This window comes from Pygocentrus nattereri, chromosome 8 (genome assembly GCF_015220715.1).
Source record: "Pygocentrus nattereri isolate fPygNat1 chromosome 8, fPygNat1.pri, whole genome shotgun sequence".
NCBI lineage: Eukaryota > Metazoa > Chordata > Actinopteri > Characiformes > Serrasalmidae > Pygocentrus > Pygocentrus nattereri.
Window position 1 is genome coordinate 13,326,529 of NC_051218.1, and position 13,357 is coordinate 13,339,885.

A 13,357-nucleotide genomic window follows, 5' to 3' on the forward strand; every position below is an offset into this window, starting at 1 on the left:
GGAATTACTTAGTTTTACTTACTTGTGTTTGTTCAGAAAAATGTATTATGTTATTGTGCATTGGCAATGGCCACAGTCAATACTGATGTCCTTGCTTTCTGATTTATTTGATTGATTTAATGAATACTGGACTGATTAATTGTTTACTTGATTTATTGGTTGGTTGCTTCAGGCACTGATTGATTTATTGCGTGACTAATTGGTGGGGACACACCTATTTAAAACTTTCGTGACTGGTTGTTATTCTTGTTTCTTTACAGCCAAATCAGATTATTTTTTAGCCAAATTATTTAGCCTTTTTTAAACCCAAAGCTCACACTGTGTAGGATAAAAGATATATAAAGTCGTAATATAAATAAGAGTATCTGTGCTCGAATGGGCCTAGTAGGCATTTTATATTCTAAAATAAATAATTTATCAGTTGCCTATTTAAAAAACATGAATCAAATAAAGTGCTACTTCAAAAGTAGGAAGCAACTGGCTTTTTAGCACAACGAGTCTAGCGCACTTATGCTACAACATTTTAGTAAAGCTGTTGCAGCAGCATGGACACACATGGCTCGTGTGAAGGGTCAGGTTATTTATTTATATATTTCGTGTTTGCCAGTTGCGCATTTGGAGTGAAAATCTGCTTATTCCGATCTTGTGCGATTCCAATCGTTCATCACTACTAATTGATGGATGAATTGATTATTGATGTAAAATGATGATAAGCATTTTTTTAATCATTAGCCTTAAAATAAGCCATGTATCACCAGTATCAAAATCCTACAAAACCCCACTGGTGACATCCAGTTTTAATAAAATAATGTGTGGCCAAGCCTTAGTAAGATGCAGAGACAGAATAACGAAGTTGTTACAGTGAAGTTGTGGCCATGACTCAGTAAGATGTGGGATCATTCGTACACTCTGCTAAGTCATATGCATGACTTAACTATCCTGGCAAGGCATTAGAATAGTTCCCATGCCTTAGTTAGTTGTGCTCATGCATTTTTTTCTCAGAAGGGATGTCAGCATCAGGGCTCGGTAAAATCCTAATGATTATCTGTCTTTCTTTTTCTTCGCACACAATAGCACATGGCAACACTATTGCAGTCTTGGGGGTGTATTAACCTGCTTTTCTTCTTTTCTCTTCCATCTCTCCTTTTCCTCTAATGTCCTGTGTGTGCGTGGCTCTCTGCTGCCCCCTGTTCTGCTCTGCTGCAGTGGCTGCTCCTCTGCCTCCAAACTCCTGCTCTGGTTCTGCAACACTAGACCTGTTCCTGTCTAGTTCTGTGTGAGGAGCTCGCAAGTGAGTCTTTCACACACACACACACACACACACACACACACACACATAAACACACACGCCTCTCCTCTCTGCATGCTGTCCTTCCACTTCTGTCCTTGACACTGTCGTATTCTGGGTCAATGAGAAGTCTGATTATAATTTTATATTACATTAAGAATGTGTATGTAAGAGTGAGCCAGCGGGAGTGTTTTACTTGTATGTTTCTTTGTACGAAGGCTTCTTTGTTAAGGTACTTACACTTTGGACTCTCAGAAAACCACTGGCTCTTCTGGTGACTCATTGTGGCCAATTTCACACGCTGATGATCTTTAAAGATATATAATTCCTTCTGCATTCACAGCCTTTTTGCTCACCACGACCTCAGTGAATAGCAACTTGACATGCCAAGTGTGCTTGTAAACATAGATTATGGTCTCTAGGGGAATAAGCCGGATTTCATTATCAGATACTTGATGTAGCATACACACAATCTTATGAGGGCCCATGTTCATCACAGTAAATATGTAATTAAATTAATCAAGCTAGAGTCATTGCCCTAGATGATCAGTACTGATTTCATGGGTTATGCAGCTGCATTTCCAGATGCTATTCACTGTGTTTGCTGTTCATTGCATTGCTATATAAACTACTGTGCAAAAGTTTTTGGGATGTCAGAAATTATATTTATCTGGACAGTAAGTCTTTATTTGCTCAAAAAACACAAATATTAGAATAAGTACAAAAAACATAAAGACGATAAGTAGTGATTTTATGTAGGACAGTATGTTTGTTTAATTTCCAAATCTCTTCTTGTAGATACTATCCAAGAGCTGGTTTGGCTACACCATTCTTATATTTTATTTTTTCCCTTGAGGTCCACTTATATCATTTGTGTGATGTTATGTACCAAAACAGTCTTGATTTCTTTTTTTGTAACAATTTTCCAACCTCTCATTATCATTTAGAATTAAGGGTGTTTTTGTTACTGTGCCTTTAAGACTGATATAGGATAAATGAGCTGTCCTGTATTGTGCCTCATTCAAAAAACACAGCTGAAACACTCTATATAACTTTAGTATGAATAGGTGGGGCTAAACTGTTGACTGAATAGGCTGATAGGTGTGAATGTTGGTTCATATGACATCACAAAAATAATTGATTCAAATAGGCACCATAGTTTCCATATATTGAAACCTTGACAATGTTTACATACCTCAGACCCCTTTATTTGAAAAAAAAAGGACATTTTTTCATGATATGGAGCCTGAAGAATATAATATAATATGAACAAAATATATAACGATTATACATGAAGTTTAATAAAAATTTTATACACAATACTTACAAACAACCATTAATACAGTCAACTTTTCATGTTTCTCAGATGCCCCCAGCCATCACATAGATGTATTCAAATCCATTAAATATAGAAACATAAAATCGAATTATTCTTATTATTTTAGCTGTGAACGTGGAGTGAGTAGTGAAATACTATTTTGAAGCTTTCTTTATGAAGAGCTATTGGGTAGATTTCCTTGAAGGAGTTTGCTTGTTGCTTATTTATTTGACACATTCTGCTTGTGTACCAATGAGGACACTTTCTCTTTATATATCTCTATATATGTAGAGTCCACTGCTCTAAATCTGTCTTTGTCCTTCTCTCTCTCTCTCTCTCTCTCTCTCTCTCATTATATGTATTTGTATATATATTTATATTACTTATGCCAGCATTTACTACTGTAATTGCTAAATCAGATCAGTTAGTTATTTTTAAAGTAATATTTTTAAAATACCGTATTGTCACATGCCCTGTTAGGTTATAGAAAATAATAATAAAACTTTGTGCCTGCCAGTTAGGCCCTGTCCATGTAATATGCATTATGTATTCTTTGTTACACACTCACATGTGGTGGGTCTCAGCACACTCTCCTAGAAAGCCATATCTAGAAACTATCAAGATCATCTGCATGAGTAAACTAAATAATTATGGCATCAAGCAATCGTCATTGGTCTCTCAAAAACAATTATTCCATAACATCTTTCAATACTAGAACCACTGGTCTCACCAGACAAAATGTTCTATTGAGGAGATGCCAATTAAGTGTAGGTTTGTGAGAAAATTACGGTCCAGCATTCAATCTCAATGATCTTTTCACTGTGGACAAAAAAGATTGCTTTGTTTAGTGTGCCGTACACACATACCCACTACCATGGACCTCCCACGGCTACATGCCACCCACTATAGACTTAGAAGCCCAGCCACTCATCCTATTGTCTGTCCCAAGATATAAATTGCTTCTAAAAACTATGAAGTGCTCCAGGACTTCAGTCCTTGTTCATTTGAGTCAGTGCAATCACACTCAATCAATCGTCACTTTGCCCATGATAGTGGAAACAAAGAGACTGAACTTACCGAGAGCAGCTCACATCGCTGCTAAATTTAGCAGTGCAGATGTCATATTGGAGGCTGTATGTGTGTATGGGCTCAGGCATTGACATTGCCGTGTTATCTGGGGACACTTGCGATGTGAGGTAGGGGGAGCGCGAGGGGTGGTGGGTTTGGAACTGACAACATCACTGACTTTCAGCGAGAGCCACTATATCGATTGCAATCAGTGCTTGACAAGAAACGCCTGGTCTATATCAAAGTCTAAGATAAAGTTAAGAGAGAATGACATTCTCATTCACCACTGACCGTTCTTTTGTTTTAACTGTGATAGTCCAGCCACTACTGGTATCTGTGGACTAAATCTTCCTCATTTTGTGCTTGTATATTCAATAATGTGTGTAACCTGTTTAATTTTACTTAATTTATGTAGCACTTTTCATACATAATCCTGCAGCTCATATTCTGGGCCCCACACCACAGGCAGAAATGATGATCTTTCCGATTTTTGGATAAATTGCACTCTATAACAAGTCTTCTCTTACACTGTAATTATAAAAATGTCAAAACTGAGCACGAACATATTTATTTCAGTGTGTTTAGATCAGCTCACTTCCACTTCCACATCTAACTGTATTTTCCAAGGTCAGCAACTTATTTGAGCGCTTAGCTTTACCACACTTGGCAGAACCATGCTGTGTCAAGTATTAGAGATTCCTGGTTAATCTAGACAGAACATCCAAGTCTCTTTCCTAAGTACTAATGACAGCATTCACACAAATAGTGCATGTTTTATCACTGGGTAATGCAATTCTGAGGCCGATTCTTGAAATTATTTCTCTACATTGCATAGAATTTCATTACATTGCAAATCCTGTTCCTAATCCTATTCCGAAGGATATTACAGAAGGATTTCTCAATATAGTACTAGCTAGAGTGAATGAAAGATTATATACTACAAAATAACCCTACTTATCTGTAGTGTCTCACTTGAAATAAACTAGCAAAACAGTGTAAATGAAACAAAAAATTGCATATCATAAATGTTTAATAGAAAAAAAAACAATACAAAAGCATAAAATCAGGAAAGCATTACAATTGAAAAAAGGGGGAAAAGCTGTTAATAAAATATAAAAACATAGAATTCTGAAAACAAAAACAAATAAGGAATAATATAAAAACCTGTACATTTCAGATTTTGAATTCTAACAGTTCTTGCTTCTTGTGTAGCAGTTCTGTTTTTTGTCTTTTTTGTTCTTGAGAATATTTTTCCTTTTCGTGATGCTGGATAGCTTGAAATAACAGAATAACAGAAACAAATGTGACAAACTTCAAAACTTTTGTTCTGTTACAAGATTTGTTATTCAGTTATAACTAGACCACAAAAGTAAGACAAGACCTTCATAGAAAAAATAAAGAGTTGTTTAGTAAACACCAGCAATTTGGTGTCACAATGAAGAGAGAGAAACAGAAGGCCACTTTTCAAGAAGCGTGCTCTAGGTATTTTTTTCTTCTTACATAAGGAAGTACGTTTTGGTTGGATCTGCCTCTGCCGTGAAAAATGAGTTGAAACCTAAACCAGCAGAATGAAGCAGTGGCTTTCAGGAAAACCTTGAAGGAGCCTTGAGCTTCAAATATGTGCATGTTTGACATTTGTTCAGCTATTCTAGCATTCCTAGTGTGCTATTTGAAGTGGCGCTCCATTAATTTTTTTTTCCATGTGATGCATGGTAGCTGCTTTGTAAGATAATTGCATTTGTCATTTGTAAATATACACAGAAGTCAAGTGAACATTATTTGATCTTTTATTGTTTCATTTATTTTCCTATCATTTCAGACAGCGGATAAACTAAATTTGTTCAGTTGCATGTCTACAAAATGCTGGGTTGCATACAGACTCAACTAAGAGTTCAAAAGGATGATTCTGTCTGCGTCTCTTTATCCTGATGCTTCATTCTCACAGCAGAGACACAAGCAGCCTTCATTTTGTTTTGATTTGTTTGAAGAGACTGAATAATATGGTGTTGCATGTATAATCTGTCTTTTTCTCCTTGACTGCTCCTCTACGTATGGCATGCCCAAGGAACAGGAAAACCCAACAAAGGCCCATGAAGAACTCGAATTGCGTGGTGCAGATAGCAGCGCCATTTACAGAGCTATAAGCATCTTGGTTGTCATAGCTCTTTGAATGGTACTGCCATATGTACTGAACTACCACCAAAATGGCCCTCATTAATAAAGTTTACTGCTCTGCTCTCTATTTTAATGTGTGCAAAAGGGTTGTTTGTATTTGTTCAAGTTGGTATGTACACTGCCCAGTGTACAGGGTAAGTATTACCCTGCACAATATGGACATAAAATGCAATGTGCAATAAGGTAGTTGGATATTGCAGTGATAATGTAAGAAGCGATAAACTAAACTATACAGTTGCAATATGTACAGTACATATTGCTAGAAGAGCAGCATGTACAGACCCAGAAGTTTATTCAGCTGTAGATAACACTAATGACAATATTGTCCATTTCGATGTGCATTATCCTGCTGTTAGTGTACTAAAAATGCCTTGCTGTAACCTCTCCTTTAAAATTACACTTACAAAATCACGATCCACTATTGCGCAAAGCACACAGCAGAAATAATGAAATATTTGGTGCTACTTAAGTGACAACTACAAGCATGAGGCTATTAGAAAAATGAGCATTCCCTGAACATCTTTTTCTATGTAGAGGCCTCGTGTGACCGTAGCCACCACTATTCAACACATTTACATTAGTAACTAGTAAATTAGTATTTTAGTATCCCAATGAAATGTTATGCATTCTACTCCTCAAGACCCATAAAATTCTTCACCAGAGAATCTGTTTATCTTAAAGAGTTTAGATTAACACCTACCTTGGTGTAAATATCAAACCACCTCAGTCAGTCTTAGTTGTCTTAAGAGTCCTTTTTTTAAAATTATTTAAATAATAATGCATTCCAAATTTCAATGTTTACTGAAATACGCATGCAATACAATACAATTCAGAATAGTCATCTTGTTTAAAGCTGGGATAAAAAGGTGGAACACCTGGAGGGCCCTGAGGATCAGTTTAAAAACCACTGCTTCAATTGCCAATGACATAGTTAGGGTTAGAGTAGCAGTTATGCTGTGTTTTCATGAGTGGCTGGATAGCACAGTGGATAAGGTACTCCTCCCTACAGGAGCACAGGGTTTGATACCCTGCTCAGTTAAACACATCACAGATCTAATATCAGCAATGGCTTCACTTTTACATTTCTGCTAATGTAATTGTGTCACTTTGGTGCTATATGTAATGTGATTTGATCTGTTATGTTATCATAGTCTGCGATGACGATGAAAATACATGAGCAATTGTGCGTTAATATGGTATGGAGTCTTATGGAGCAGACTTCTCCTTCCTTAATGCTAAAGTTTACTCTTTCCCCTCTGAGCAAACAAAGGAGTGGCTGAGAGCAATGTATCAATGAAAGGAATGTTGGGATCACTTGCAGCAAGCAGCCTAGAGGGGCCTGAAGTGTCTAAAGTTGAAAAGAGAAGTGAACATTACAAAAACACTTCAGCGTCAGCAGACTGCATTGAAATCTGATAGGACAGGCAGAGCAGCATGGCCTTGAAATTTATTGGAGTGTGTATCAGCATTATTTCTTTTTTATCAGCCTGTAAAGTGGGACCTGAGAGCTAAGTCTATTTATAGCTACATTACGTTATGGAAGAACAATCATTACATAAGAAGAATACGGTACTTGCAACAATCTTGCCCCAAGTTTCTAAGCATTCCTTTAACTTTTTTTCTGTCATGATTTTCTGTGCACTGACTTGACAATGACTTTGGCTCTAACTTTTAGGTGCTCTTATTCATTGATTGTTGATTTTATAGCTAACTGCATTGCCTTTTCCCTGGCCATTGCCTGTCATACAAAATGCTGTTTGTCCTCATTAGCTTGGTGGTTCTGATCTTAACATTTAACATCTTTGCAAAACAGAGGAGCCAATGTCTTGGACGTGACGATGGATGTGCTTCTCAAGGACAAAGCTTTTGGCTTTTTAGCTGTAATTTGGGTTAAGTTACGGAGCCTTACTTTCTTTTGACACTTGCTTGAGAGCACAGATGTGCTGTATCAACTTTCAACCACAAAAGTGTTTATGTTGAGAGAAGTTAGTGGTCTCGCCATGTTGTAATATGCAGTTGCGTGGTCAGTTGCTGGTATGTGCTCTTTCCACTCTACTCTCATTCATGCTGTACAATAAAGCTATAAGAAGTGATCTGTATTTATGAAAATTGATTCCACCACACACCCAATTATAAACCAAACTCTTATAAGAACTGATCAAAATGGAATTAGAACTGCAATTTGAAGTAAACAATTGGAAAGATTGTTCTGTTTATTGGAGTGCACTTCTTTGTTCTTCTCATTTGTGCAGTGTGATAATAGTTCATTATTATGTGTGTTTAGGTGTGCAATTTAATTGTTATGCAATTAGAAGATTTAAGCAGCAGTTTGTTCAGGTAGTGCTGATGCAAATGCCTGTGTGTGGTCCCTCAAGTGGTGTAATGGAAAATAAACTGTATCCATGTATATTGTATATAGACAGTATGTTATATATCATCATATATTTATATACCCAGCACAAGCCACTGAAAAGCTATGACATTAATTTCAAAGTCAAGCTTAAAGGCAAAGGGAAATATCAGCTGCACTAATTAGATTGTTTTATAGATCTTCTCACTTTATCTCATCTGAAAATGATAAACACATGCAATGCTCAAAATAGTCTTGGTACACTCTCTGAATACAATTTATGTTTTGTTTATTTATTACTTTGCCAGCTGAAGTCATCACTGATGCATCTGTGTCCATCAGAACAGTTACAACTAGGTTTGTTAACTGAAACCCAAGAAGATCATGGTAATGAATTGAAAGCTTAATTAGGGCAAGTAAAAATACTTAAACTTAAGTGGCATGAACATTAGTGTCTATATCCTTTATGTAGTTTATTATTCAGTGTCAGTGTCAGTGATGACTTCTTTTGGATGACAGTGTGAATTTGTCTGTACGTAGAGTGCATGAGTTTGCAAAACTCTCTTTTAGATGGCCAGAGCATGGCAGGTTTTGAAGAAAGACTTTCTGTCTTTTTCCAAGACTTTAGTACATTTTTACACTTGAGATATTTTGTTACTAAGAGAGAATATATTTGAGATATTATTTCAATTCAATATTCTGGTTTTCTGGTTTTCTATTTCAAAATGTTAATTAAATTAAAAATTTGAGTCAGGTTTATTGGATGGTGGCTTTCCAGGAGCAGTATTGGGGATCTTTGGTTTGAGCAAAGGCGCTTGGATTAGTCTCTAAACATTTTTCTGTTAGGGTTAGATGACAAGTTTTCTAGTTTGCTATTGTTCAGTTGTACCCAAAGAATTGATCAATATGTTAAGAATATAGCTAAAATGATATACCTTTGAAAAATAAAAAGCAGAATGTCTGTAAACAATTTAATTAATTCTTGAAAAAAATATAATAGAGGTTTCCCAATACTAGTTTTGAGCACTGTAAATATTTTTACTGAGATGCAAACATGGCTTGCATTTCTTTATTTAGTTTAAGAAGGATTTTGGGGTATGTTTTTGTCCTGTTGCAGGAGCCTCTTTTCAGCTTGAGTGTCTTACTGATTGTGTCACATTTGCTTCCAGAATTTGCTGATATTTAGTGGAAGACATTCTTCCATCTACCCACGCAATGTTTTCTCTGCCACATGCTGCTACACAACCCCAGAGCATAATAGACCCAACCCTGTGATGAAAAGCTGGCAATGTCTTCTTCTCATCAAATGCTTTTTTTTTCCGCAAACATACTTTTGGTGATTGTTGCCAAAGAGTTCCATTTTTACTCCATCAGTCCGCAGCATTTGTTTCTAGTATGGTACTGGCTTATTGAGCTGGTGTTTTGCATATTTTAGACATCGTCTTTTGTGATGAGGTCGCAGCTAAGGTTTCCTTGTGATGATGCTGGTTTGAGCAAGGAACACTGCATAGTAGAACAATGCACCATGACTCCTGTGTCAACTAAATCTTCTTGCAGGTTCTTTGCGGTCATGTAGGTGTTTTGCTTTGCCTTTCTTGCCAGCATAAAAGCAGTTCTCTCTGACAGTTTTCTTGGTCATCCAGATCTTGCCTTGACTTCTTCAGTTCCCCTTAACTGCCATTTCTTAATCATAATTCAGATAGTGGCTGGAAGTGTTTAGATGTCTTTTAATGTTTTCTCCTGATTTTAAGGCAACACTTAGCTTCATTTTTAGTAAGCTGCTTGAAAGAGCACATGGTTGACCTGCCTAAACAACCATAACAAGTCAGTTATTTCTTAACAACTTCTGTAACATTACAACTGGATTTTTGCACATGCACATTTTGTAAATTTTTAAGTAAATCAAACATAAAGTAAATGTACATTAATATTTGCAGAAAATTAATCATTTACTGTAGAGGCTGTGGTTACTTCTTTTCATTTCCAAAATACATAAGTAATTTGGCCAAAGATGACCACACATTTTATAGGTGCACTTTGTAGGTCTACAATTACAGACTGTTTCTCTGCATACTTTGTTAGCCTCCTTTTTTGCCTTTTCTTCAGTGGTCAAGACCTCCATGGACCCTCACAGAACAGGTACTATTTGGGCGGAGGATCATTCTCAGGTCTGAAGTAACACTGACATGGTTGTGGTGTGTTAGGGTGTGTTGCGCTGCTCTGAGTGGATCAGACACAGCAGTGCTGCTGGAGTTTTTAAACACCTCAGTGTCACTGCTGAATAGTCCACCAACCTAAAATATCCAGCCAGCAGCTTCCTGTGGGCAGCTTCTTGTGACCACTGTTGAAGGACTAGAGGATGACCAACACAAACTGTGCAGCAGCAGATGAGCTATCGTCTCTGACTTTACATTTACAAGGTGGACTGACGAGGTTGGAATGTCTAATAGAGTGGACATTGAGTGGACACAATCTCCAGTAGCACTGCAGTGTCTGATCGACTCAGACCAGTGCAACACACACTGATACACCACCTCCACGTCAGTGTTACTGTAGTGCAGAAAATGATCTACCTCCCAAATAGTACCTGCTTTTTCAGGGTCCATGGGGGTCCTGACCACTGAAAACATTAACAGTGAATAGACATATCTTACTCAGGCTGGTGTGAAATGAATCTGAGACAGTTCAGTTTACAAAAAAGTAAATAAATTACATTGCTCTGTATTTCAACTTTAGATGCTCTGTATAAATATGCCTATGTTACATGAGTGAGGGTGAGGACCTCACTTTTATGGTGCATGGCAGCAGATTTTAAGAGCACTGAGTCCAAATCACTAAATTTTGAGTAAAAGGAAAGTCAGTGGCAGGTATTCAAGTGCAAGGACTCTTGCTTTTGCTCTGTAAAAATACCTCAATGTGTCATGAAAATGAGCCTGTAGCACAGTATTCCAAGAAAAGCAGCAGAACTAAGTACAGAAATGCTGGCGCCCTGCTGGTTGAGTGCATTTCTGCCTCTTATGGAGGTAACCACATGCTTGCAAATTTGTAGACTTAGACAAATGTGAAAAGACATTTATTTTTTACTGTCAGATATTTATTTTGTGCTATCAGTGAATTTTATGAATACAGGAGGGTCTGTACAATGCAATGTTTGTTTGAGGTACAGAAATGGATCTGTGGCAGTAGCGTTTTACATCCATTAGCAGCTTTATAACACTACTGTGCAAATGGCAGAGACAGTCTCCTTCCATTTTGTGTGGACTGCGCTTATTTATCAAAATTAGTGCAATGATGAAATGCTGTCAGATTGTATAGATGTTAGAGTATTAAAATTCATGAAAGCATGGCTGATATATTTTCATTTGCATGTCAAATCATTGTATCGTTCTTGTAAAGTAAATCGCAAAGTAAATCTGTTAAATCAGGAGCTGAGAGTTTTTCACAAATTTGACACTAATGCTCATATGCTGCCTTATGCATTATAAACGTTGGCAGTGTCGCATGAGGCAGTGTTCAGGTATTCTCAGGTAAACACCAGCTGCTTGACTGAGCTCTATGCTTCTCTGCTGCCAGGAAGCAGAGTGGAGATGTGTGTGTAGTCATTTTTCTTATTCATGTAGCAGTGGCCTCTTTAAAGGAGTGGTTTGGTGAAAAATTAATTTTGCACACTTTCTTACACGTTTGGTGTCTGAAGTTTGCTTCTGTAGTTTTGCACTAAAACTACAAGGCTAAGTTAGCTAACAAGTAATATATGTCTCTGTTACTCAAAGTATGTTTGGGTAACAGGTTTCCATTACAGTAGCCTCGTAGCTCAAAGAAGCAAACTTTGGATGCTAAACATGTCTAGACTCTTAAAAATAGAGATTCAATATAGAATCAATTTTAATTTAATAATAAATTTAACTGACAAACCTTTTAGTGGATGATTCTTTAAACACCTATTTTGGTAATTCAGATATGTGCTCTTAAAAATAAAGTTGCTGAAAAAGAAAAGATTCTTTGTATGATACCATAGGAGAACCATAGGAGAACCAGCTTTAGTTCCTTAAATAACCTTTCAGTGGAGGGTTCTTTCAAGAATCATTTTTGTAAACTATTTGTATTTGTAAAATATTTTTGTACTTTAAAGAACTTCAACGTAAAGGTTCTAGAAACAACCTTTAAAGTTCTTTAAAGAACCTGTTGGTTGATAGTTTTTAAAGATCTATTGTAAATGAGTTATGCAAGTGTGACAATCCTACCAAAGTTTTAGAAAATTTGATATAACAAAGGTTTTACATTAACAGTTAACTGCAGGTTTTTCCTAAAGTTCTACATCCAACCCGAGAACCATTTAGGAACCTTTATTTTTAAAGGAATAATTTGGCAAAATCGTATGCAGTCTTCTCATTACCCAAGATGTATACTCTTAGAAGTAAAGTTTATTAAAAAGTTCTTGGCATAGAACCTTTACTGTGTGAAGAGGTTCTTTAAATTTTGAAAAGTTCTTTACCACCATCGCACACTATTCAGAAACAGTTCAAAAACACAAAGGATTCTCTGAGCAATGCCATAGAAACACCACTGTTGGTTTCCAAAGGAACTATACTAAAAAAATAGATTTATGATTGCAACGGCTTAAACCTTTTAAAGACTTAAAGTGCCCATGTCATTGTTCTTGCTATTTAATTTTTTTCCTATAGGGTCCACTTTTGACATAATTCATTTTTATACAAACATTTTCAGACCTCTCTTTGTTCCTTGGAATTAAGGAGGCCATTTTTGTGCTGTGACTTTCAGGCTGATATGTGTTAATTACCCCTGTACTGATTGGCCTCAGCAGTTCAGACTGTAACACTCCTTATAACTTCAGTGTAAGAGTGTAGAGCTAAACTGCTCTAGACAGAATAGGTTGGTTAGATTTTTACAACCTCACACGAACAGTGAACACAAAACAGGCTGTTTTTGGAGCTTTGGTTTCATATATGGAGCATAGTGGTACATTTATTTAAAAAAAAGCTAATTCTCTTTTCCATGATATGAGCCCTTTTATGGAACTGAAAATGGTTCTGCTATGGCAAAGGGATTCTTTTGGCACCTTCATTTTTAAGAGTGTACCTGTTAGAGTTTATAGGCATGGTGGGCTGTGTACACATCTGCTTATCAGGAGACGTTTATC

At 36.6% G+C, this 13,357-nt stretch overlaps 1 protein-coding gene across 5 annotated transcripts in view; it reads left to right on the forward strand.

Moving 5' to 3' along the window:
• Positions 1 to 13,357, forward strand: part of htr4 (5-hydroxytryptamine receptor 4) — an 88,847-nt gene that overhangs the window by 64,495 nt on the left and 10,995 nt on the right. For 2 of the 5 annotated variants that reach the window (XR_001857235.2, XM_017689574.2), the window contains exon 7: positions 1,207 to 1,291. The exons of the other annotated variants lie outside the window; for them this stretch is intronic. Coding sequence is in view for 1 of the 2 variants with exons in the window: in XM_017689574.2 (XP_017545063.1) it covers positions 1,207 to 1,270 (64 nt within the window). In the remaining variant the exon portion in view is untranslated. The remainder of the gene's footprint in view (positions 1 to 1,206; positions 1,292 to 13,357) is intronic. 5 annotated transcript variants of the gene reach the window in all.